This window comes from Pristiophorus japonicus, chromosome 24, assembly GCF_044704955.1.
Source record: "Pristiophorus japonicus isolate sPriJap1 chromosome 24, sPriJap1.hap1, whole genome shotgun sequence".
Classification (NCBI taxonomy): domain Eukaryota; kingdom Metazoa; phylum Chordata; class Chondrichthyes; family Pristiophoridae; genus Pristiophorus; species Pristiophorus japonicus.
The window spans coordinates 4,872,176-4,899,460 of NC_092000.1; the positions used below are offsets into that span (position 1 = coordinate 4,872,176).

Here is a 27,285-nt window from a genome sequence, read left to right on the forward strand (position 1 = left end):
CCACGTTCCCAGTTCAAAACCAGGATACATTTATTATGTTACACAGCGAATCGAACGGGGTACAATTTAGTGATGGTTCAGGCAAGGACATTCGCGCGACAAATTAAAAAATGCACCTAGTGCGTGGGAAACTCGGCAGGCAATTTGCACACAGCAAGCTCCCGCAAACAGATATGCGATAATGACCGGATAATCTGTTTTTTTGTTATGTTGGTTGAGGGATAAATATTTGCCCCAGGACACCGGGGAGAACTCCCCTGCTCTTCTTCGAAATAATGCCGTGGGATCTTTTACATCCACCTGAGAGAGCAGACGGGACCCTCGGTTTAACGTCCCACCAGGAAGATGGGACGTGAAAGAAAATCTTGCGGGCCGTCGTCCATTGGAGGCCAAGACTGGACGCAGTCAGTAGCTCGCGGGAGGGGATTCCAACGGGCCACCAGTATCCAGGAGGGCGCTGAGCACCTCGAGTCTCGTCGCCGAGAGCGCGCAGAAACCAAGCGCAGGCAGCGGAAGGCGCGTGCGGCAAACCTGTCCCACCCTCCCCTTCCCTCAACGACTATCTGTCCCACCTGTGACAGGGACTGTGGTTCCCGTATTGGACTGTTCAGCCACCGAAGGACTCATTTTAAGAGTGGAAGCAAGTCTTCCTCGATCCCGAGGAGCTGCCGATGATGATGACCAGTATTCGGGATGCTCTCTGTGCTGCAGCGTACGAGGAAACACGTGAAACCCGGACTCACAAAAGCAAAAAGTATGCTAGCCACTGCACATTGACCCCACGGGGCGCCCCCCCCACCCCCGCCATCCAGGAACCCCCAGCTCAGACATTCCGCCCTTGCGTCCCACCGCAGGAGCACTTGCAGACCTCGCAGGAGGCCACCAGGCCGGAGAAGGACTCCCAGACGGTTGGGTCGTTGGTGCAGACAGTCCCGCCACCCCTGAGCTCCTGCGCCAGGTCGCGGTTGATGTCCCCGATGCAGGTCCACTTGACGCCGGCTCCCGGTGTGGTCACGCACCACTTCGAGTGGTCCACCTCGCTCACGAAGCCGACGTCCGCGCTGAACACGATTCTCTTCACGTTGTACACGGCGTACTTCATGGTGCAGTTGGACGGGAGGGTGTGCGGAGAATTCGGCCAGGACTGCACCAGCAGGTTGCTCTGGACATAGCCTGCCACCCAGCCGCAATACAGATCTGCAACGTGCAAGAACATGGTGACATAGAAACATAGTAAATAGGAGCAGGAGTAAGCCATTCGGCCCTTCGAGCCTGCACCGCCATTCAATATGATCATGGCTGATCCTCTATCTCAACACCATATTCCCGCTTTTTTCCCCATACCCCTTGATGCCTTTTGTGTCTAGAAATCTATCTATCTCCCTCTTAAATATATTCAGTGTCTCGGCCTCCACAGCCTTCTGTGGTAGAGAATTCCACAGGTTCACCACCCTCCGAGTGAAAACATTTCTCCTCATCTCGCTCCTAAATTTCCTGCCCCGTATCCTGAGACTGTGACCCCTTGTTCTAGACTTCCCAGCCCCGGGGAAACATCCTCCCCGCATCCAGTCTGTCCAACCCAGTCAGAAATGTATACGTTTCAATGAGATCCCCTCTCATTCTTCTAAACTCTAGTGAATACAGGCCGAGTCGACCCAATCTCTCCTCATACGACAGTCCTGCCATCCCAGGAATCAGTCTGGTGAACCTTCGCTGCGCTCCCTCTATGGCAAGTATATCCTTTCTTAGGTAAGGAGACCAAAACTGCACACAATACTCCAGGTGCGGTCTCACCAAGGCCCTGTATAACTGTAGTAAGACATCCTTGCTCCTGTACTCAAACCCTCTTGCAATGAAGGCCAACATACCATTTGTCTTCCTAACTGCTTACTGCACCGGCACGTTTGCTTTCAATGGCTGGTGTACAAGGACACCCAGGGATCAACGGGAACTCCACCCGTTCCATCCAACACTCGGGGCCATAAATACAAGATCGTCACTAATAAATCCAATTGGGAATTCAGGAGAAACATCTTTACACAGAGAGTGGTGAGAATGTAGAACTCGCTCCCATAAAAGTACGACTTGCATTTATACAGCTGTTTTCACAACCTCAAGACATCCCACAGCCAGTAGTCACTGTGTGGTCACTGTTATAATGTAGGAAACGCGGCAGCCAATTTGCTCACAGCAAGCTCCCACCAACAGCAATTATGAGCAGATAATTTGTTTTTATGCGGGTTGCGGGATAAATATTGTGCAGGACACTGGGGGGAATTTCTCGTGCTCTTCTTCAAAATAGTGACATGGGATCTTTTACATCCACCGGGGAGAGCAGACGGGGCCTCGATTTAATGCCTCATTCGAAAGACGGCACCTCCGACAGTGCGGCGCTCCCTCAGCGCTGCACTGGAGTGTCAGCCTGGATTTTGTGCTGAGGTCTCATGGAGTGGGACTTAAACCTATGACCTTCTGACTCAGAGGCGAAAGTGCTACCCACTGAGCCACGGCTGATATGCGAAGGAGCGTAGATGCATTTAAGGGGAAGCTGGATAAATACATGAGGGAGAAAGGAATAGAGGGTTATGTCGATGGGGTGAGATGAAGAGGGGTGGGAGGGGGCTGGTGTGGAGAATTGGAGCGGTTGGGCCCAATGGTCTGTTTCTGTGCCGTACGTTCTGTGTAATATTTTCTTCCATCACCTAATGATTGGGTTAGACTTAGTGTTAGAACCCCAGAAGAAGTGTAAAGAGGGGGGGGGCGGCTAGAATTAAAATAGCTGAAATGTCAAAACAGCTGAAATAATCGTCACATACATTCAGTGATGTGGACAGACAGGAGAGGTTGGGATTGTTGCCTGAGAGCAGGGAAGGTTATGGGGAGATTTAATAGAGGTGTTGCAAGAGGTTTTGATCGAGTAGCTCGGGAGAGACTGTCTCCAGGGGCAAGAGGGTCGGTAACCAGAGGATTGGCAAACGAACCAGAGGGGGAGATGAGGAGAATGTGTTCACGCAGCGAGTTGTTGTGATTGGGAACGCGCTGCCTGAGAGGGCGGTGGGAGCAGATTTAATAGTAACTTTCAAAGGGAATTGGATAAATACTTGAAGGGGAAACATTTTGGCAGGGCTGTGGGGAAAGAGCAGGGGGGAGTGGGACTAATCGGAGGCACGCTGGGCCTCCTCCTGTGCTGTAAGATTCTATTCGATAAGTATATATCTATTTGATAAGCATTTGTCCAATTCCCTTTTGATAGTTACAATTGAATCTGTTTCCACTTGAACGGAACACATTTAAAAACAGAAGAGTGTTGAAAGAGCGGGAGCGGGGAATGGTTGAGGTTTGCAGTGAGCAGAGTCCGGAGTCGGACTGAGAGAGGGCGAGAATGCAGCTAGGTGCACCAACGGAGGGAGGACATTACCATCTCCAAACTTGCTGTATTTTGCGAAACTGGTGAACTGCTTTCCAGCTACCGACGTCAGGATGACCTCCCGCTTCCAGGGAGGGCCCCTTGGGTGTGAGCCAGTCGCTACCTTCGTCAGGTTCACAAGATCTTCAAAGCTGGGCGGCACCGACTGGTCGTAGACATGAGGGTTGTTCAACAACAACTGCGTACCTGCACAAGGGCAACGTTCAGAGGTGGAGGGCAGCTGGTTAGACATCTCAGGAAACTTTCACAACAGCCCAATCCTTTAATGAATTAAACAAAACAAAGTGAAAGCCGATTCAGCGAGCGAGAGGGAGGCTCTTCTTTGGGGCGGTCCCTCAGTACTGCCCCTCCGACAGTGCAGCACTCCCTCAGCACTGCCCCTCCGATAGTGCGGCACTCCCTCAGTACTGCCCCTCCGATAGTGCGGCGCTCCCTCAGTACTGCCCCTCCGATAGTGCGGCACTCCCTCAGTACTGCCCCTCCGACAGTGCAGCGCTCCCTCAGTACTGCCCCTCCGACAGTGCGGCGCTCCCTCAGTACTGCCCCTCCGACAGTGCGGCGCTCCCTCAGTACTGCCCCTCCGACAGTGCAGCACTCCCTCAGTACTGCCCCTCCGATAGTGCGGCACTCCCTCAGTACTGCCCCTCCGACAGTGCGGCACTCCCTCAGTACTGCCCCTCCGATAGTGCAGCACTCCCTCAGTACTGCCCCTCCGACAGTGCGGCGCTCCCTCAGTACTGCCCCTCCGACAGTGCGGCACTCCCTCAGTACTGCCCCTCTGACAGTGCAGCGCTCCCTCAGTACTGCCCCTCCGATAGTGCGGCACTCCCTCAGTACTGCCCCTCCGACAGTGCAGCGCTCCCTCAGTACTGCCCCTCCGATAGTGCGGCACTCCCTCAGTACTGCCCCTCCGACAGTGCGGCGCTCCCTCAGTACTGCCCCTCCGACAGTGCAGCACTCCCTCAGTACTGCCCCTCCGATAGTGCGGCACTCCCTCAGTACTGCCCCTCCGACAGTGCGGCACTCCCTCAGTACTGCCCCTCCGATAGTGCAGCACTCCCTCAGTACTGCCCCTCCGACAGTGCGGCACTCCCTCAGTACTGCCCCTCCGACAGTGCGGCACTCCCTCAGTACTGCCCCTCCGATAGTGCGGCACTCCCTCAGTACTGCCCCTCCGACAGTGCGGCACTCCCTCAGTACTGCCCCTCCGATAGTGCAGCACTCCCTCAGTACTGCCCCTCCGACAGTGCAGCACTCCCTCAGTACTGCCCCTCCGACAGTGCGGCACTCCCTCAGTACTGCCCCTCCGATAGTGCAGCACTCCCTCAGTACTGCCCCTCCGACAGTGCAGCACTCCCTCCGTACTGCCTCTCCTATAGTGCGGCGCTCCCTCAGTACTGCCCCTCCGACAGTGCGGCTCTCCCTCAGCACTCCCCTCCGACAGTGCGGCGCTCCCTCAGTACTGCCCCTCCAACAGTGCAGCAGTCCCTCAGTACTGCCCCTCCGACAGTGCGGCGCTCCCTCAGTACTGCCCCTCCGACAGTGCGGCGCTCCCTCAGTACTGCCCCTCCGACAGTGCGGCGCTCCCTCAGTACTGCCCCTCCGACAGTGCAGCAGTCCCTCAGTACAGCCCCTCCGACAGTGTGGCGCTCCCTCAGTACTGCACCCCACTGACAGTGCTGCGCTCCCTCAGCACTGCCCCTCCAACAGTGTGGCACTCCCTCAGTACTGCCCCTCCGACAGTGCGGCACTCCCTCAGTACTGCCCCCCCGACAGTGCGGCACTCCCTCAGTACTGCACCCCCCCGACAGTGCTGTGCTCCCTCAGTACTGCCCTTCCTACAGTGCTCCTTGGCGAGGAAAGACTGGCGAATGATACTTAAAGGGTTGACGGTGGATAGGCAATGGCAGACATTTAAAGATCACATGGATGAACTTCAACAATTGTACATCCCTCTCTGGCATAAAAATAAAACCGTGGCTAACAAGGGAAATTAGGGATAGTGTTAAAGCCAAGGAAGAGGCATATAAATTGGCCAGAAAAAGCAGCAAACCTGAGGACTGGGAGAAATTTAGAATACAGCAGAGTGGGGTTTAATTAGGAAGGGGAAAATAGAGTATGTGAGTAAGCTTGCAGGGAACATAAAAACGGACTGCAAAAGCTTCTATCGATATGTGAAGAGAAAACAATTAGTGAAGACAAATGTAGGTTCCTTGCAGTCAGAATCAGGTGAATTTATAATGGGGAACAAAGAAATGGCAGACCAATTGAACAAATATTTTGGTTCTGTCTTCACTAAGGAAGACACAAATAACCTTCAGGAAATACTAGGGGACAGTGGGTCTAGAAGGAGGAACTGAAGGAAATCCTTATTAGTCAAGAAATTCTGTTAGGGAAATTGATGGGATTGAAGGCCGATAAATCCCCAAGGCCTCATAGTCTGCATCCCAGAGTACTTAAGGAAGTGGCCCTAGAAATAGTGGATGTATTGGAGGTCATTTTCCAACATTCTGTAGACTCTGGATCAGTTCCTATGGATTGGAGGGTAGCGAATGTAACCCCACTTTTTAAAAAAGGAGGGAGAGAGAAAACTGGGAATTATAGACCGGTCAGCCTGACATCGATAGTGGAGAAAATGTTGGAATCGATTATTAAAGATGAAATAGCAGCGCATTTGGAAAGCAGTGACAGGATCGGTCCAAGTCAGCATGGATTTATGAAAGGGAAATCATGCTTGAAAAATCTTCTCGAATTTTTTGAGGATGTAACGAGTAGAGTGGACAAGGGAGAACCAGTGGATGTGGTGTATTTGGACTTTCAAAAGGCTTTTGACAAGGTCCCACACAAGAGATTGGTGTGCAAAATTAAAGCACATGGTATTGGGGGTAATGTATTGATGTGGATAGAGAACTGGTTGGCAGACAGGAAGCAAAGAGTGGGAATAAAAGGTTCCTTTTCAGAATGGCAGACAGTGACTAGTGGGGTACCGCAAGGCTCAGTACTGGGAACCCAGCTATTTACAATTTACATTAATGATTTAGACAAAGAAATTGAATGTAATATCTCCAGGTTTGCAGATGACACTAAGCTGGGGGGCGGTGTGAGCTGTGAGGAGGATGCTAAGAGGCTGCAGGGTGACTTGGACAGGTTAGGTGAGTGGGCAAATGCATGGCAGATGCAGTATAATGTGGATAAATGTGAGGTTATCCACTTTGGTGGCAAAAACAGGAAGGAAGAATATTATCTGAATGGTGACAGGTTAGGAAAGGGGGAGGTGCAATGAGACCTGGGTGTCATGGTTCATCAGTCATTGAAAGTTTGGCATGCAGGTACAGCAGGCGGTGAAGAAGGCAAATGGCATGTTGGCCTTCATAGTGAGAGGATTGGAATATAGGAGCAGGGAGGTCTTACTGCAGTTGTACAAGGTCTTGGTGAGGCCTCACCTGGAATATTGTGTCCAGTTTTGGTTTCCTAATCTGAAGAAGGACGTTCTTGCTGTTGAGGGAGTGCAGCGAAGGTTCACCAGACTGATTCCCGGGATGGCAGGACTGACATATGAAGAAAGACTGCATCGACTAGGCTTATATTCACTGGAATTTAGAAGGATGAGAGGGGATCTCATAGAAACATCTAAAATTCTGATGGGATTGGACAGGTTAGATGCAGGAAGAATGTTCCCGATGTTGGGGAAGTCCAGAACCAGGGGTCACAGTCTAAGGATAAGGGGTAAGCCATTTAGGACTGAGATGAGGAAAAACTTCTTCACCCAGAGAATTGTGAACCTGTGGAATTCTTGACCACAGAAAGTTGTTGAGGCCAACTCATTGGATATATTCAAAAGGGAGTTAGATGTGGCCCTTACGGCTAAAGGGATCAAGGGGTATGGAGAGAAAGCAGGAATGGGGTACTGAAGTTGCATGGTCATATTGAATGGTGGTGCAGGCTCGAAGAGCCGAATGGCCTACTCCTGCACCTATTTTCTATGTTTCTACTGCCCCTACGACAGTGCAGTGCTCCCTCAGTACTGCACCTCCGAAAGTGTGGTGCTCGCTCATTACTGCCCCTCTGACAGTGCAGCACTCCCTCATCACTGCTCCTCCGACAATGCAGCACTCCCTCAGTACTGCCCCTCCGACAGTGCGGCGCTCCCTCAATACTATCCCTCTGACAGTGCGGCGTTCCCTCAGTACTGCCCCTCCAACAGTGCGGCGTTCCCTCAGTACTGCCCCTCCGACAGTGCGGCGCTCCCTCAGTACTGCCCCTCCGACAGTGCGGCGCTCCCTCAGTACTGCCTCTCCGACAGTGCGGCGCTCCCTCAGCACTGCCCCTCCGACAGTGCGGCGCTGCCTCAGTACTGCCCCTCCGACAGTGCGGTGCTCCCTCAGTACTGCCTCTCCGACAGTGCGGTGCTCCCTCAGCACTGCCCCTCCGACAGTGCGGCGCTCCCTCAGTACTGCCTCTCCGACAGTGCGGCGCTCCCTCAGCACTGCCCCTCCGACAGTGCGGCGCTCCCTCAGCACTGCCCCTCCGACAGTGCGGCGCTCCCTCAGTACTGCCTCTCCGACAGTGCGGCGCTCCCTAAGCACTGCCCCTCCGACAGTGCGGCGCTCCCTCAGCACTGCCCCTCCGACAGTGCGGCGCTCCCTCAGCACTGCCCCTCCGACAGTGCGGCGCTCCCTCAGCACTGCCCCTCCGACAGTGCGGCGCTCCCTCAGTCATCAAAGGCAGTCTCCCGTATCGAGGATGACTTGATTCCACGCCAAAAAAGGGATGAGTTCACAGGTGTTTCAATGAAGGACCTAATATTCCGGATCCCGAACTACATCCTGAAGGGTGGAAGATGCCTGTGGGTGGATTTTTTTAACGTGGGGTGGCCGTTGCACACCAGCCACCACACGGGCTTGACAGAGCTAGGTCTTGGTCCAGTGGCAAGGATTAACCAAGATGTATGTGCTGAAGTCTCTGGAGGACCCACAACCTTCTGACTCAGAGGCGAATGTGTTACCCACCGTGCCACAGCTCATAGTATGGATGCATTTAAGGGGAGGCTAGACCAGCATATGTGGAAGAAGGGAATAGAGGGCTATGCTGATCGAGCTGGATGAGGAAGGACTGGAGGAGGCTCGAGTGCAGCGTAAATGCCGGTTGGACCGAATGGCCTGTTTCTGTGCCGCATAGCCGATGTAATCAGTGACCTTCCCAGGCAGTGCATTTATCAACCGGGCCACTGCAGGAGCATTGTCCTCTCAGGAGAAAAGAAACACAACCCTTGCTGAGCAATCTCCTTACCGATTTCCTTGAACTGGACGTACGGGTAGGTAACACAGAGGAACGACTGTCCGTTTCGCAATCCATTGTGTGGCCACAAGTAGTGTTGGTTAGTTTTTGGTGGGAAGTGCGGCGTGCTGTGTACCAACCAGAAGCCTTGTGTCTTGTCCAACAGTACAACTCCTGGTTTTAGGAAGAAAACGAGCATTAATCAACGATCCAGCCTCTATATATTCCAGTGAAGTAACACCCGCACTGAGCTACGCTGACCTTAGTGCTAGAGGTAACCGATAGGCTTCATCCTGTCAGCGACAGGTTTGAAATTTTGGACTCATTGGGCCAGTGAAGGGTGTAAACTGCAACATATGGAATACAACAACAACAACTTGCATTTATATAGCACCTTTAACGTAGTAAAACGTCCCAAGGTGCTTCACAGGAGCGATTATCAAGCAAAATCTAATACCGAGCCACAAAAGGAGATATTAGGACATGTGATCAAAAGCTTGGTCAAAGAGGTAGGTTTTAAGGAGCGCCTTTAAGGAGGAAAGAGAGATAGAGAAGTGGAGAGTTTTGGCAGGGGGTTTCAGAGCTTGGGGCCCAGGCAACAGAAGGCACGGCCACCAAGGGAGGGACAAAGGAAATGAGAGATATACAAGAGGCCAAAATGAGAAGAATGCCGAGATCTCAGAAGGTTGCAGGGCTGGACAAGGCCAGAGAGATAGGGAGGGTCGAGGCCATGGAGGGATTTGAAAACAAAAATTTTTAAATTGAGGCGTTGCCGGACCGAGAGTCAATGTAGGTCAGTGAGCACAGGGGGTGATGGGTGAGCAGGACACGGTGCGAGTTAGGACACGGGGCAGCGAGCACAGGGGATGATGGGTGAGCGGGACTCGGTGCAAGTTTGGACACGGGGCAGCGAGCACAGGGGATGATGGGTGAGCGGGACTCGGTGCAAGTTTGGACACGGGGCAGCGAGCACAGAGGTTGATGGGCGAGTGGGACTCGGTGTGAGTTAGGACACGGGGCAGTGAGCACAGCGGGTGATGGGTGAGTGGGGCTCGGTGTGAGTTAGGACACGGGGCAGCGAGCACAGAGGTTGATGGGCGAGTGGGACTCGGTGTGAATTAGGACACGGGGCAGCGAGCACAGGGGGTGATGGATGAGCGGGACTCGATGCGAGTTTGGACACGGGGCAGCGAGCACAGGGGGTGATGGGTGAGCGGGACTCGGTGCGAGTTAGGACACGGGGTAGCGAGCACAGAGGTTGATGGGTGAGTGGGACTCGGTGTGAGTTAGGACACGGGGCAGTGAGCACAGGGGGTGATGGGTGAGCGGGACTCGGTGCGAGTTAGGACACGGGGTAGCGAGCACAGAGGTTGATGGGCGAGTGGGACTCGGTGCGAGTTAGGACACGGGGTAGCGAGCACAGAGGTTGATGGGTGAGTGGGACTCGGTGCGAGTTAGGACACGGGGCAGTGAGCACAGGGGGTGATGGGCGAGTGGGACTCGGTGTGAGTTAGGACACGGGGCAGTGAGCACAGGGGGTGATGGGTGAGCGGGACTCGGTGCGAGTTAGGACACGGGGTAGCGAGCACAGGGGGTGATGGGCGAGTGGGACTCGGTGTGAGTTAGGACACGGGGCAGCGAGCACAGGGGGTAATGGGTGAGCGGGACTTGGTGCGAGTTAGGACATGGGGCACAGGGGGTGATGGGTGAGCGGGACTTGGTGCGAGTTAGGACATGGGGCAGTGAGCACAGGGGGTGATGGGTGAGCGGGACTCGGTGCGAGTTAGGACATAGGCAGCAATGCTTTGGATGAGTGCATGTTTATGGAGTACGGGAGGCCGGCCAGGAGAGCATTGGCATACTCAAGTCTGGGGGTAACAAAGGCAGGGATATGTGTTTCAGCAATAGATGAGCTGAGGCAAGGGACAGAGATGGGTGAAATTACGACGGTGGAAATAGGCAGTCCTGGTGGTGGAGAGGATATGGGCTTCGGAAGTTCAACTTGGGGTCAAGTAGGATGTCAAGGATGTGACCCGTCTGGTACAACCTCAGCCAGTGGCCTGAATGCAGTTCCCCAAATCTAAATCACAGAGAGAGATAGGAGGAGCTTCCTATACAGCGCCTTCCATGACCTCATGACATACCTTACAACCAATGAAAGATTGTGTTGTTATGTGGGAAACGCGGCACAGCTAGCTCCCGCAAACAGATATGTGATCGTGGCCGGATAATCTTTTTTTATTATGTTGGTTGAGGGATAAATATTGGCCCCAGGACACCGGGGAGAACTCCCCTGCTCTTCTTCGAAATAGTGCCATGGGATCATTTAAGTCCACCTGAGAGAGCAGACGGGGCCTCGGTTTAAAGTCTCATCCGAAAGACGGCACCTCCAACAGTGTAGTGCTCCCTCAGTACTGCGCCTCCGACAGTGCAGCACTCCCTCAGTACTGGGCCTCCGACAGTGTGGCACTCCCTCAGTACTATCCCTCCGACAGTGCGGAGCTCCCTCAGCACTGCCCCTCCGACAGTGCGACACTCCCTCAGCACGGCCTCTCCGACAGTGCGGCACTCCCTCAGTACTGCCCCTCTGACAGTGCGGCACTCCCTCAGTACTGCCCCTCCGACAGTGCAAAGCTCCCTCAGCACTGCACTGGGAGCATCAGCCTCGATTTATGCGCTCAGGTCCCTGGAGCGGGACTTGAACCCACAACCTTCTGACTCAGAGGCGAGAGTGCTGCCCACTGAGCCACGGCTGACACCAAATATAGCGGGGAGGCAGGGCGGAAATACTTCTACAATAATCCATGAAACAATCGCATTTATCAAGCACATGCATAGCGACACAAGACAAACAGAGTACTGGGAAGGTGGGGAAATCACCCAGTAACCCAGCCCGTGTTAAGCAAGCTTGCAGAGTGTTGCTTGTGGAGAGACATAGGTGTTGGAGCACGAGAGGAAATGTCACAGCGCAGTCTTTGCTCATCACCTTTGGTATGGCCACCACTCGAAGCAGAGGCACTGCTCTGATCATTGTACAGCATGTATGCCACAACCTCACTCTGGAAAAACAAAATACAATACTGTAAGTTTTTGTTAATGCTGCCTGTAAAATATTTGATTTCCCACACTCTGTGGATTGCAAAACCTGCATTTAAGACATTCCTTGTCCTGTGATTTGTCTTTGTCCGAGCTTCCCCCTCCCATTACTTCAGTCTAACCCTCCGTTTATAACGAGTCCATCTGATTTGATTCCCTTACTCCATTTCCTTCTGGCTAAATTGTTCTCTGCCTGAGACCCATTAAAGTATTTGAAAGGATGAGTTTCCAAGAGTGAAAACAGAAAATGCTGGAAACACTCAGCAGGTCAGGCAGCCTCTGCGGAGAGAGAAACAGAGCTAACGTTTCATAGAATCATAGAAATTTACAACATGGAAGGAGGCCATTCGGCCCATCGTGTTTGCGCCGGCCAACAAAGAGCTACCCAGCCTAATCCCACTTTGCAGCTCTGGGTCCATAGCCCTGTAGGTTACGGCACTTCAAGTGCACATCCAAGTACTTGTTAAATGTGGTGAGGGTTTCTGCCTCTACCACCCTTTCAGGCAGTGAGTTCCAGACCCCCCCCCCCCCCCAACCACCCTCTGCGTGAAGAAATTTCCCCTCAAGTCCCCTCTAAACCTGCCCCCAATTACTTTAAATCTACTAGGATATTGCCTGGAATGGAGAATCTTAGATATGAGGACAGATTGGATAGGCTGGGTTTGTTCTCATTGGAACAGAGGAGGTTGAGAGGAGACCTCATCGAGGTGTACAAAATATTGAGGGACCTGGTGGATATTAAGGGTCTAATTCCATTGGTGGAGGAGGCTATTATGAGGGGGCATAGTTTTAAGGTGGTTGGTGGAAGGTTTAGAGGGGATTTGAGGGTGGGGGGGGGGGGTTTCTTTACACAGAGGGTGGTGGGGATCTGGAACTCACTGCTTGAAAGAGTGGTGAATGCACAAACCCTCACCACTTTTAAGAGATGGTTGGATGGGCACTTAGACCTCGAGCTGGTAATTGGGATTAGACTGGATGACCTTTTGTTGGTCGGCGCAGATATAATGGTAAGTACTGCAGGGAATAGAATACGGCCAGGGTGATCTCTTCGATCGCGTGGATGGGTTGCAGAGGAATTTTCCAAGATTTTTTCTCCCTAAATTGGCCTGGGTTTTTATCTGGTTTTTGCCTCTCCCAGGAGATCACATGGCTCCGGTTGGGGTGGAGTATAGATGTTTTTAGTATAAGGGGTATTGTAGTGGTGTGGCCGGACTGGTTGGGCAAGGTGGGCAGGAAATTGTGTTAGGGAAATTGATGGGATTGAAGGCCGATAAATCCCTGGGGCCGGATAGTCTGCATCCCAGAGTACTTAAGGAAGTGGCCCTAGAAATAGTGGATGCATTGGTGATCATTTTCCAACAGTCTATCGACTCTGGATCAGTTTCTATGGACTGGAGGGTAGCTAAAGTAACACCACTTTTTAAAACAGGAGGGAGAGAAAAAACGGCTTATTTTTGACCGGTTAGCCTGACATCAGTAGTGGGGAAAATGTTGGAATCAATTATTAAAGATCAAATAGCAGCGAATTTGGAAAGCAGTGACAGGATCGGTCCAAGTCAGCATGGATTTGTGAAAGGGAAATCATGCTTGACAAATCTTCTAGAATTTTTTGAGGATGTAACTAGTAGAGTAGACAAGGGAGAACCAGTGGATGTGGTGTATTTGGACTTTCAAAAGGCTTTTGACAAGGTCCCACACAAGAGATTGGGGTGCAAAATTAAAGCACATGTTATTGGGGGTAATGTATTGATGTGGATAGAGAACTGGTTGGCAGACAGGAAGCAGAGAGTCGGGATAAACGAGTTCTTTTCAGAATGGCAAGCAGTGACTAGTGGGATGCTGCAGGGCTCAGTGCTGGGACCCCAGCTATTTACAATATACATTAATCATTTAGATGAAGGAATTGAGTGTAATATCTCCAAGTTTGCAGATGACACTAAGCTGGGTGGCGGTGTGAACTGTGAGGAGGATGCTAAGAGGCTGCAGGGTGACTTGGACAGGTTAGGTGAGTGGGCAAACGCATGGCAGAGACAGTATATTGTGGATAAATGTGAGGTTATCCACTTTGGTGGCTAAAACACGAAGGCAGAATATTATCTGAATGGCGGCAGATTAGGAAAAGAGGAGGTGCAACAAGACCTGGGTATCATGGTACATCAGTCATTGAAAGTTGGCATGCAGGTACAGCAGGCGGTGAAGAAGGCAAATGGCATGTTGGCCTTCATAACTAGGGGATTTGAGTATAGGAGCAGGGGGGTCTTACTGCAGTTGTACAGGGCCTTGGTGAGGCCTCACCTGGAATATTGTGTTCAGTTTTGGTCTCCTAATCTGAGGAAGGATGTTCTTACTATTGAGGGAGTGCAGTGAAGGTTCACCAGACTGATTCCCAGGATGGCTGGACTGACATATGAGGAGAGACTGGATCGACTGGGCCTGTATTCACTGGAGTTTAGAAGGATGAGAGGGGATCTCATCGAAACATATAAAATTCTGACGGGACTGGACAGGTTAGATGCAGGAAGAATGTTCCCGATGTTGGGGAAGTCCAGAACCAGGGGACATAGTCTAAAGATAAGGGGTAAGCCATTTAGGACTGAGATGAGGAGAAACTTCTTCAGAGAGTTGTTAACCTGTGGAATTCCCTACCGCAGAGAGTTGTTGATCCCAGTTCATTGGATGTATTCAAGAGGGAGTTAGATATGGCCCTTACGGCTAAAGGGATCAAGAGAAAGCAGGAAAGGGGTACTGAGGTGAATGATCAGCCATGATCTTATTGAATGGTGGTGCAGGCTCGAAGGACTGAATGGCCTACTCCTGCACCTATTTTCTATGTTTCTATGTTGCCTTTCTGTCATTATTCATGGGTTTGTATGTAACCTTTAGGGCTGCTGACCGAGGGCCGTGCGGCTCTTTGTCGGCCGTGATGGGCCGAAATGGCCTTCTTCTGCACTGTAAATGTCTATGTTTCTATGCCCCCTGATTGTTGACCCCTCTGCTAAGGGAAATAAGCCCTTGCTATCCACTATATCTAGGCCCCTCATAATTTTATACACCTCAATGAGGTCTCCCCTCAGCCTCCTCTGTTCCAAAGAAAACAACCCCAGCCTATCTAATCTATCCTCATAGCTTAGATTCTCCCGGCAACATCCTCATAAATCTCCTCTGTATCCTCTCCAGTGCAATCACGTCCTTCCTGTAATGTGGTGACCAGAACTGTACGCAGTACTCCAGCTGTGGCCTTATCAGTATTTTATACAGTGCAAGCATAACCCCTCTGTTCTTGTATTCTCTGTCTTGGCTAATAAAGGCAAACATTCCGTATGCCTTCTTAGCCACCTTATTTACCTGCTACTTTCAGGGATCTGTGGACCTGCACTCCAAGGTCCCTTTGTTCCTCTACACTTCTCAGTGTTCTACCATTTAATGTGTATTCCCTTTCCTTGTTAGCCCTCCCCAAATGCATTACCTCACACTTCTCCGGATTAAATTCCATTTGCCACTGTGCTGCCCACCTGACCAGTTGATTGATATCTTCCTGCAGTCCGCAACATACTTCTGCATTATCAACCACACGGCCGATTTTAGTATCATCTCCAAACTTCTTCATCATACCCTCTATGTTCAAGTCTAGATCATTGATGTATATCACAAGAAGCAAGAGACCTGGTACTGAGCCCTGCGGAACTCCACTGGAAACATCCTTCCAGTCGCAAAAACACCCATCAACCATGACCCTTTGCTTCCTGCCTCTGAGCCAATTTTGGATCCAACTTGCCACTTTGCCCTGGATCCCATGGGCTTTTACTTTTGTGACCAGTCTGCCATGTGGGACCTTATCAAAAGCCTTCCTAAAATCCATATACACTGCATCATATGCTTTGCCTTCATCAACCCTCCTGGTTACCTCCCCAAAAAATTCAATCTAGTTAGTCAGACACGATCTTCCCTTAACAAATCCATGCTGACTGTCCTTGATTAATCCGTGTCTTTCGAAGTGAAGATTTATCCTGTCCTTCAGGATTTTTTTCCAATAATTTTCCCACCACTGAGGTTAGACTGACTGGCCTGTAAATACTCGGTCTAACCATTTCTTCCTTCTTAAACGGAGGCACCACATGAGCAGTCCTCCAGTCCTCTGGCACCACACCTGAAGACAGAGAGGATTGGAAAATGCTGGTCAAAGCCTCTGCTGTTTCCTCTTTTGCTTCGCTCAACAGCCTGGATGACCTTTCGTCAGAACTGGAAAAAGTTAGAGATGTGACAGGTTTTTAAGCAAGTGTAGGGGCAGGGAAAGCGGGGGGGGAAAAGGAACAAAAGAGAAGGTCTGTGATAGGGTGGACGGCAGAAGGGATTAAGAGACAAAAGAGACGATGGTGCAAGGCAAAAGGAGATGGTAATGGGGCATTTTGCCATGCACCATCATTTCTTTCATCATTTAATCTCTCCCGCAATTAAATAATTTATGAGGCAGCCAGAGGGGGCACTACGCTATACCAGTCCGGGATATTGAAATGTCCTTCTAGTGTGCACCACATGGTCAGACAAACACCTCAAAATATAATTGTATGTTTCTGCTAATCATGATATATTCTGCCCTCTCGGACGGGTGTAAAAAAAAAAAAGATCCCATGGCAATTTTACAAAGAAGAGCAGGACGGTTATTCCCGGTGTCCTGGGGCCAATATTTATCCCTCAACCAACATCACCAAAACTGGTCATTATCTCATTGCTGGTTGTGGGAGCTTGCTGTGCGCAAATTGGCTGCCGCATTTCCCACATTCCAACAGTGACTACATTGCAAAAAGTACTTCACTGGCTGTAAAGTGCTTTGGGACTTCCCGAGGTCGTGAAAGTTGCTATATAAATGCAGGTCTCTCTCAAATCCAAGGAGAAGAATACCAGACTGCCACCACTCTGCCGGTTGACATTCTCAATAGTCTTGATAAAAATAATAATAAGACTTGCATTTATATAGCGCCTTTCACGACCACCGGACATCTCAAGGGGCTTTACAGCCAATGAAGTACATTTTGGAGTGTAGTCACTGTTGTAATGTGGGAAACGCGGCAGCCAATTTGCGCACAGCAAGCTCCCACACACAGCAATGTGAAAATGACCAGATAATCTGTTTTTGTGATGTTGATTGAGGGATAAATATTGGCCCCAGGACACTGGGGATAAATTCACTGCTCTTCTACGAAATAGTGCCAAGGGATCTTTTATGTCCACCATAGAGAGCAGACAGGGCCTCAGTATAACGTCTCATCTGAAAGACAGCACCCCGGAGAGTGCAGCGCTCCCTCAGTACTGCCCCTCCAACAGTGCGGCACTCCCTCAGTACTGCCCCTCCAACAGTGCGGAGCTCCCTCAGTACTGCCCCTCCGACAGTGCGGCGCTCCCTCAGCACTGCCCCTCCGACAGTGCGGCACTCCCTCAGTACTGCCCCTCCAGCAGTGCAGCACTCCCTCATGTCAGCCTAGATTTTGTGCTCAACTTCCTGGAGTGGGACTTGAACCCACAACCTTCTGACTTAAGAGGTGAGAGTGCTGCACGGCTGATACTGAAAGTGCTAATGATGTGATTGTTCCATGTGTGGGTGTACTCGTTACCACGCCCCTTGCAGCTCAGTGATAGAAGCAAACACTTCACTTACCCGAGTTTCAGCACTTCTGTACAGTTGCTGCAAAGTCGCTCCCACAGCTCCGTCAGTCTCATTTATTGTGTGTTTCCCATCTCTCCAGCCAGCAGCCGTGGGGTCCATGTATCTATACAATAAACCACTTCCATTCACGCGTTTGGGTAACTTGTAAATAATAAACCTGAAAGCAGAGGGGTCGGGGGTAGGGGGGGTGAGGGAGAGGAGGAGAACAATTTTTACAGCAAAGGCCGTGTGCATGAGCAGGGGGTCGCTGCCTGCATAAACCGATTGTGGACAGCAACAATCCATCACTCCTGGTGGGCTCAAGCCCATGTCACATTATCTGCCCTCTCATTCAGTGGTAACCCTTACTCAGAGAAAGAAAGACTTGCATTTATATAGCGCCTTTCACGACCAGCGGACATCTCAAAGCGCTTTACAGCCAATGAAGTACCTTTGGAGTGCAGTCACTGTTGTAATGTGGGAAACGCGGCAGCCAATTTGCGCACAGCAAGCTCCCACACACAGTAATGTGATAATGACCCAGATCATCTGTTTTTTGTTATGTTGATTGAGGGAGTGCTGCAAAGTCAGAGGTGCAGTACTGAGGGAGCGCTGCACTGTTGGAGGTGCAGTACTGAGGGAGCGCTGCACTGTTGGAGGTGCAGTACCTGAGGGAGCGCTGCACTGTTGGAGGTGCAGTACTGAGGGAGCGCTGCACTGTTGGAGGTGCAGTACCTGAGGGAGCGCTGCACTGTTGGAGGTGCAGTACTGAGGGAGCGCTGCACTGTTGGAGGTGCAGTACCTGAGGGAGCGCTGCACTGTTGGAGGGGCAGCACTGAGGGAGCGCCATTCAAATACACACCCTCTCAAGGACCCCCTGCAAATATACATCCTCCTGGGGACCCCCTGCAAACACACACCGTCCTGGGGACCCCCTACAGAGGGTGTTGGTGGTTACGGTACCAGATGGAGTTAAGATCAAACGTGATCGAATTGAATGGCTGAACAGGTTCGAGGGGCTGAATGGCCTCCTCCTGTTCCTATGTTGGTTGCTGATCAGAAAGGTCACTGCTTGTGTTTCCCTGATGGTTACAGCTCAGTCTTTAGTTGAACAAGTTGCAGACGGGGAAGGCAAATGGCCCAACTTACCAATCAACAGGCTGCCCATCATCGTTATAGCAAGAGATGTTAGAGTACGCGGAAGACACGAAACAGGCAACGATCAGAGAAGCGAGTGTATACCAACAGTCCACCATCTGCAAAACATTGAGAACATTGAAGATCAAGCATCCGCTTGCAGTCAGCAATCGGCGGATCCTCATCCTTGTGTTCAAGTCCTTCCAGAGCTTGCTCCACTCTATCTCTGCAACCTCCTCCAGCCCTACATCCCTCCCAGATCTCTGCGCTCCTCCAATTCTGGCCATTTGTGCATCCCTGATTTTCACTTTGCCGTTGGTAGCCTTCAGCTGCCTGGGCCCCAAGCTCTGGAACTCCCCCCCTAAACCTCTCCACCTCTCTCTCCGTCTTTAAGGCACTACCTCTTTGACCAAGCTTTTGGTCACCTGCCCTTGTATCTCATTACGTGGGCTCCGTGTCAAATTTTCTTTGATAACGCTCCTGTGAAGCGCCTTGGGGCATTTTGTTACGTGAAAGGCGCTATATAAATTCAAGTTGTTGTTATATGTAGTGAGGTTCCTTCATCGTCGCTGGGTCACAATCCTGGAACTCCCTCCCTAACAGCACTGTGGGAGCACCTTCACCACACGGGACTGCAGCGGTTCAAGAAGGCGGCTCACCACCACCTTCTCACGGGGCAATTAGGGACGGGCAATAAACGCCGGCCTTGCCAGCGACGCCCACATCCCATGAATGAATAAAAAACTTATGTTAAAAAGAAGCAGTAGAAACTGGGACATGGTTTGAAGATACAAACTCAGAACACATACAGGACTGGCACAGGATTTATTGGTCATTTAACCGGTCTGGTCTGCTTTTAAAAGTCAACAAACATCCTTTTAATGAGTTGTGAACTCTCTCGCCGTGACTGTCATAGGAACAGAAGAACATAGGAACAGGAGTGGGCCGTACGGCCCCTCGAGCCTGCTCCGCCATTCGATGAGATCATGGCTGATCCAAGCAAGCGAGACACTGCATGGAGGCCCCGACCTACGTGAGAACACCAGCGGCAGGTCGGGGCCATAAAAGGAGCGGCGTGGAGGCGTACTACTCCAGGGAGCAGCGCGAGCTGGTGCATGGAGGGCGACAGCAGCGAAGAGTGACGTCATCAAGGTCCAGGTCGGTGACTGGAGCGTGGGCAGGTACAGCAGGAGCGGCGAGGTCGGGGCGAAGGAGCGGCGAGAGATTGTCGAGGGACGTGATCGGGGCCCAGGGGAGGCGTGAGTTCGGGGCCAGGGGCCCAGGGGCAGCACGGGGCCCAGCCTACACTGTGCGATATGTGGGCGCACTGGGTCCGTGCAGCAGAGCTGGTCTCCAGTCGTCCTGGTTAACCCTCGCCACTGGACCAAGGCCTAGCTCTGTCAAGCCCCGTGTGGTGGCTGGTGTGCAACGGTCACCCCACGTTAAAACAATCCACCCACAGGCATCTTCCACCCTTCAGGATGTAGTTCTGCACCTGGAATATTAGGTCCTTCATTGAAACACCTGTGAACTCGTCCTTTTTTGGCCTGGAAGCAAGTCATCCTCGCTACGAGGGACTGTTGATCTGCGACCTAACTCGATATACCTGCCTTTGCCCCATATCCCTTAATACCTTTGGTTAACAGAAAGCTATCAATCTGCGATTTAAAATGAACTGATCGAGCATCAATTGCCGTTTGCAGAAGAGAGTTCCAAACTTCTACCATCCTTTGTGTGTACAAGTGTTTCCTCATTTCCTAAAGGTCTGGCTCTAATCGTTAGTCTATGCCCCTAGTCCTAGAATCCCCATCTAGCAGGAATAGTTTCTCTCAACCCGATCTGTTCCCCTTAATAGCTTGAAAACTTTGATTTGAATCACCCTAAACCTTCTAAATTCCAGGAAATACAAGCCTAGCTTGTGTAACCTCTCCTCGTAACTTAAACCTTGAAGCCCCTCCCCAGTCTAGTGTTGAAACAAGATAAACACCCAGTGCTGGCCCACTAGACCAGAACCAAAGCAACCAGCCTGCTCTCTCCTTCCAATGTCTCATTAATCAGCACACAGCTCACTGCCCCCTCTACAAGGCCAATTGGTGACAGAATCGCACTGCATTGCTGAGAATTGCGGTACAAAAGATGTCAATAAAAAGACAGTCGTGTCACATCGGAACTTTACTCAATGTATGGAAGTTAACTTTTAACAGAACTGGAGTGAGAAAGAAGGCGAGAATGAATAATTGGAGGACAGGAACATCGAATAGAATGGTTACAGCTCAGAAGGAGGCCATTCGGCCCATCATGCCTCTCAGCCAGTCCCACTCCCCAGCCCTTTCCCCGTAACCCTGCACATTCTTTTTCCTTCAGGCACTTATCCAACTCCCTTTTGAAAGCCGCGATTGAGTCTGCCTCCACCACCCTCTCAGGCAGCGCATTCCAGATCCTAACCACTCGCTGCGGGAAAATGTTTTTCCTCATGTCGCCTTTGTCTCATGTCTTCTGCCAATCGCCTTAAATCTGTGTCCTCTGGTTCCCGACCCTTCCACCAATGGGAACAGTCTCTCTCTCTCTCTACTCTGTCCAGACCCCTCATGATTTTGAACACCTCGATCAAATCTCCTCTCAACCTTCTCTGCTCCAAGGAGAACAACCCCGGCTTCTCCAGTCTATCCACGGAACTGAAGTCCCTCATCCCTGGAACCATTCTTGTAAATCTTTGCTGCACCCTCTCTAAGGCCTTCACATCCTGCCTAAAGTGTGGTGCCCAGAACTGGACACAATACTCCAGTTGAGGCCGAACCAGTGTTTTATACAGGTTCATCATAACTCCCTTGCTTTTGTACTCTGTGCCTCTATTTATGAAGCCCAGGATCCCATATGCTTTTTTAATTACAATTACAATACTGACTGATGTGCATTTCATTAGCGCCTTTCACAACCACCAGACGTCCCAAAGCGCTTTACAGCCAATGAAGTACTTTTGGAGTGTAGTCACTGTTGTAATGTGGGAAACGCAGCAGCCAATTTGCACACAGCAAGCTCCCACAAACAGTAATGTGATAATGACCCAGATAATCTGTTTTAGTGATGTTGATTGAGGGATAAATATTGGCCCAGGACACCGGGGATAACTCCCCTGCTCTTCTTCGAAATAGTGCCATGGGATCTTTTACGTCCACCTGAGAGAGCAGACGGGGCCTCGGTTTAACGTCTCATCTGAAAGACGGCACCTCCAACAGTGCAGCGCTCCCTCAATACTGCCCCTCCGACAGTGCGGGGCTCCCTCAGAACTCCCCCTCCGACAGTGCAGCGCTCCCTCAGTACTGCCCCTCCGACAGTACGGTGCTCCCTCAGAACTGCCCCTCCGACAGTGCGGCGCTCCCTCAGAACTGCCCCTCCGACAGTGCGGGGCTCCCTCAGAACTGCCCCTCCAACAGTGCAGCGCTCCCTCAGTACTGCCCCTCTGACAGTGTGGCACTCCGTCAGTACTGCTCCTCCGACAGTGCGGGGCTCCCTCAGTACTGCTCCTCCGACAGTGCGGTGCTCCCTCAGCACTGCCTCCCCGACAGTGCGGCACTCCCTCAGCACTGTCCCTCCTACAGTGCAGCGCTCCCTCAGTACTGCCCCTCCGACAGTGCGGCACTCCCTCAGTACTGCCCCTCCGACAGTGCGGCACTCCCTCAGTACTGCCCCTCCGACAGTGCGGCACTCCCTCAGTACTGCCCCTCCGACAGTGCGGCACTCCCTCAGTACTGCCCCTCCGACAGTGCGGCACTCCCTCAGTACTGCCCCTCCGACAGTGCGGCACTCCCTCAGTACTGCCCCTCCGACAGTGCGGCGCTCCCTCAGTACTGCACTGGAAGTGTCAGCCTAGATTTTTGTGCTCAAGTTCCTGGAGTGGGACTCGAACGCAAAACCTTCTGACTCAGGCGAGAGTGCTGCCCACTGAGCCACGGCTGACACAATAAAGCCAGCTCTACAAAAGTAGTTCAGATTGTATCATCAACCACAAGAGCAAACTCCAGCCGTCCTCAGCTAACATAAGATTGAGAGTTTTTTTTAAACAAACACTCCCGCAAATCCAGTTTCTCTGCTGCAACTGTGTTAAGAGTGCAGTGAGCAGTAGCCTGTGTGATCGCCCTTCCCCCTCAGTCCGTCACTTTATCACCCAGCTTCAGTCGCTGTTCACTCACTCTGTTGCTCACAGTTCTGACCTTCGTCAGAGCGCTGGCTTCCGTCTCTGCCCCACTCTCCGCCTCTTCAGCCGCAGTTGAAGCACCCTCCTGTCATAAGCCTGGCTCCCCCTCCCGTCACCTCTCACCAGTTTGAACTCTTTGTCCTACCCACTGAGTCACAAGTCGGAGGGCCACTTTAGCATGCGTTTGGAAGAGTCCATCTTAAAGTTTGGGGTGGGGGGTGAAGGAAGGTGAATCAAATTAAACTTGGCAGCGTTAACCAGGTCAATACAATAAATAAGAACCTGAGAATTGGTGCATTTCTAGTTTAGAGATCTTCCCAGCTTTCCCCCTACATTACATGACTGCTTTCTCTCGTGTCCCAGAAACTTTTTGGAACAAAGTATTTTCAGAATCACAAGTGCAACATTTACGCATTTTAAAGAGGAGATCAAGTCATGAGCCGCCCATTCCGAAATCCCCGAGACCTTTACCTTCTCTCCCGATCGGTCAGTCTCGCTGGACGCGTCTTCACCAAGTGGCGGAACTTTCGCAAAGAGGATGTGCAGCAGGAAAATCAAAACGGCTTCATTGACACAAAGTCAACTTGGGGGGCGGCTCTGGGACTGAAAAGGCTCGTGAGCGAATGCGAGAGAACAGGATAAAGCAAGTTTCACTTCTTGCTTTCACAAATCTCCATTAGTCTGTGATGCCCACCACCAATCTGCTGATTAAAGAAAGACTTGCATTTATATAGCGTCCTTCATCACCCCAGGACGTCCCAAAACGTCTTACCGCCAATGAAGTACTTTTTTGTAAAAGTGTAGTCGCTGTTGTAATGTGGGAAACGCAGCAGCCAATTTGCGCACAGCAAGCTCCCACACACAGCAATGTGATAATGACCGGATAATCTGTTTTTTGTGATGTTGGTTGAGGGATAAATATTGGCCCCAGGACACCAGGGGAGAACTCCCCTGCTCTTCTTTCAAATAGTGCCGTGGGATATTTTACGTTCCCCCTGAGAGAGCAGAGGAGGCCTCGGTTTAATGTCTCATCCTAAAGACGATCCCTCAGTACTGCCCCCCTCCGACAATGCAGCACTCCCCCAGTACTGCCCTCTCTCAATACGGCCCCTCCGACAGTGCGGCGCTCCCTCACTGACAAGGCAGTGCTTCTCCTTTTGGCTAAGATCATGCATAACTGACCTGACAGGGGAGTAACCATGACCCCAAAGTGGTTCTCCCTGGATCAGGAAGGTGGTTCTCCTATGCTTTTTGGAAATAGGAGGTGTGTGGGGGGGCCTGACCCATCCACCTCCATGGCACGAACCTGGTATTGCAGTACTTCCAGGAACGGTGCAGTGGCTCTAGGCCTTTTGGCTAAGAGCATTGGCGCAGAGTGATCCTTGATGTGTGCAAGGTGACCTCTGGCATTTGTGATTTGACAAAGAATTGGAAAGATTGGCAACGAAAAATAAAAAAATAAAAAAAAAAAATTTTTTTTTAAAAAAAGACAAGGCAGTGCTCCCTCAGCACTGACCCTCCAACAGTGCGGCACTCCCTCTGCACTGCCCCTCCGACAGTGCGGCGCTCCCTCAGTACTGTCCCTCCGACACTCCCTCGGTACTGTCCCTCTGACAGTGCGGCCCTCCCTCAGTACTGCCCCGCTGACAGTGCGGCACTCCCTCAGTACTGCACTGGGAGTGTCAGCCAAGATTTTTGTGCTCAAGTCCCTGGAGTGGGACTTGAACCCACAACCTTCTGACTCAGAGGCGAGAATGCTGCCCACTGAGCCACGGCTGACACTGTGACAGAGACTGAATGCCACGATTAGTCAACAGCTCGTGACTACCAGGATGGTAGAAAGCGAACTCGATGGAGCCGGGTCACTGTACACCGAGCAACTCTTAAGTTCTACCAACTTCCCCTCCTCTCCCCTCCGCCTGCCCCCCGCTGTGTTATCAGGGAAGGATATCCAGTAGATGCGATGTTCACTGAGATGCCGTTTGTGATGCAATCATGAAATAGCAGAACAGTTGTCCGAGTGGGGAAAGAGTTATAAAATCCACCAATGAGTGACAATGAAACCAGGAACAAAGCAGGTTGGCCATCCAAGCAATCTTCCTATTTTCTCACTGTGCGACTGTTGGGCTTCAACCTGTGATCTGTGGCAGTTGCCCCCTCTTCCTGTATTCTCATTGTGGCTTGTGGCTTTGGGCAATGCCAGCACCACATCCCCCATGTGACCATTTAACCCGTGACATTCGCCGGGGCAACCTTTCATCATTTGGTACAGGGATGATTTCTACTGACCCCGCAAAAAGCTATTAAAGCTCGTGTATTCTTAACTCAGAATAGCCCCGCAAAACCATGGCCAGGAAAGAAGATAAGAATTAGGAGCAGGAGTCGGCCATTCGAGCCTGCTCCACCATTCAATGAGATCATGACTGATCTTTGACCCCAACTCCACTTTCCCACCCGATCCCCATATCCTTTGATATTCAATAATCTATCGATCTCCGTCTTGAATATACTCAAAGACTGAGCCTCCACAGCCCTCTTGGGCAGAGAATTCCAAAGCTTCACCACCCTCTGAGTGAAGAAATTTCTCCTCATATTAGTTCTAAATGGCCGACCCCTTTATTCTGAGATTGTGACCTGGAATGGGGCTTGAACCCCTAACCCTCTGACTCCGAGGCCAGAGAGCTACCCACAGAGCCAGGTGGCGTTGCCGGTTAAAGAGGAAATGAATGCAATAGTAAGGAGGGACATTAGCCTGGATGGTGTGGAATCGGTATGGGTGGAGCTGCAGAATACCAAATGGGCGTCCCGAATCGTTTTGCAGCCAATGAAGTACTTTTGGAGTGTAGTCACTGTTGTAATGTGGGAAACGCGGCAGCCAATTTGCGCACAGCAAGCTCCCACACACAGCAATGTGATAATGACCGGATAATCTGTTTTTTGTTATATTAATTGAGGGATAAATATTGGCCCCAGGATGCCGGGGATAACTCCCCTGCTCTTCTTTGAAATAGTGTCATGGGATCTTGTACATCCACCTTAGAGGGCAGATGGCCTGGATGTAATGTCTCATCCTAAAGACGATACCTCCGACAGTGCAGCGCTCCCTCAGTACTGCCCCTCCGACAGTGCAACGCTCCCTCAGTACTGCCCCTCCGACAGTGTGGCACTCCCTCAGTTCCGCCCCTCCGACAGTGCGGCGCTCCCTCAGTACTGCCCCTCCGACAGTGCGGCGCTCCCTCAGTACTGCCCCTCCGACAGTGCAACGCTCCCTCAGTACTGCCCCTCCGACAGTGCGGCGCTCCCTCAGTACTGCCCTTTCAACAGTGCGGCGCTCCCTCAGTACTGCCCTTCCGACAGTGCGGCGCTCCCTCAGTACTGCCCCTCCAACAGTGCTGCGCTCCCTCAGTACTGCCCCTCCAACAGTGCTGCTCTCCTTCAGTACTGCCCCTCCAACAGTACAGCACTCCCTCAGTACTGCCTCTGTGACAGTGCAGCACTCCCTCAGTACTGCCCCTCCGACAGTGTGGCACTCCCTCAGTACTGCCTCTCCAGCAGTGCTGCTCTCTCTCAGTACTGCCCCTCCGACAGTGCGGCGCTCCCTCAGTACCGCTCCTTCGATAGTGTAGCGCTCCCTCAGTACTGCCCCTCCGACAGTGCGGCACTTCCTCAGTACTGCCCGTCCAACAGTGCAAAGCTCCCTCAGTCCTGCCCCTCCGACAGTGCGGCGCTCCCTCAGTACCGCCCCTCCGACAGTGCGGCGCTCCCTCAGGACCGCCCCTCCGACAGTGCGGCACTCCCTCAGTACTGCCCCTCCGATAGTGCGGCGCTCCCTCAGTACCGCCTCTCCGACAGTGCGGCGCTCCCTCAGTACCGCCCCTCCGACAGTGCGGCGCTCCCTCAGTCCTGCCCCTCCGACAGTGCGGCACTCCCTCAGTACTGCCCCTCCGACAGTGCGGCGCTCCCTCAGTCCTGCCCCTCCGACAGTGCGGCGCTCCCTCAGTACTGCCCCTCCGACAGTGCGGCGCTCCCTCAGGACCGCCCCTCCGACAGTGCGGCGCTCCCTCAGTCCTGCCCCTCCGACAGTGCGGCGCTCCCTCAGTCCTGCCCCTCCGACAGTGCGGCGCTCCCTCAGGACCGCCCCTCCGACAGTGCGGCGCTCCCTCAGGACCGCCCCTCCGACAGTGCGGCGCTCCCTCAGTCCTGCACTAGGAGTATCAGCCTGGATTTTGTGTTCAATCTCCAGAGTGGGCTTTTGATTTCGAGGCGAGAGAGCTACCCACTGAGCTCCGGCTGACACAGGCAAGTTACAGGAAGTGATATGACAGGCCCACAGTACACAGGACGGATCAGAATCTGAAATTCTCCTCATCACAGGGCTTCCACTCACATGATCGACTGTGTTTCAGCCCTAGGGTCTTGCTCTCCTGGGGTACAGTCGCTGTGCATTCAACCATCAGGCAAATGGGACAGCACAGACAGAACCAGACCTGCCGTGACATGTAAGAACATCTC

General features: G+C 52.0%; 1 protein-coding gene across 7 annotated transcripts; it reads right to left on the bottom strand.

Moving 5' to 3' along the window:
* LOC139237793 (deoxyribonuclease-2-alpha-like) lies at window positions 1-27,285 on the bottom strand. Of its 7 annotated transcripts, none has more exons than XM_070866997.1 (8): window positions 27,161-27,285; window positions 23,245-23,474; window positions 18,591-18,697; window positions 17,454-17,619; window positions 11,691-11,763; window positions 8,717-8,878; window positions 3,419-3,613; window positions 1-1,197 (listed from the first exon to the last, which is right to left on the bottom strand). In XM_070866997.1, the coding sequence occupies exons 3-8, from the start codon at window positions 18,695-18,697 to the stop codon at window positions 824-826; spliced, it is 1,077 nt and encodes a 358-aa protein (XP_070723098.1). In that variant the 5' UTR covers window positions 23,245-23,474; window positions 27,161-27,285; the 3' UTR covers window positions 1-823. The 7 variants fall into 7 exon arrangements, with proteins under 7 accessions (XP_070723098.1, XP_070723097.1, XP_070723101.1 ...); XM_070866996.1 differs by having other exon boundaries at window positions 23,245-23,477; XM_070867000.1 differs by lacking the exon at window positions 23,245-23,474.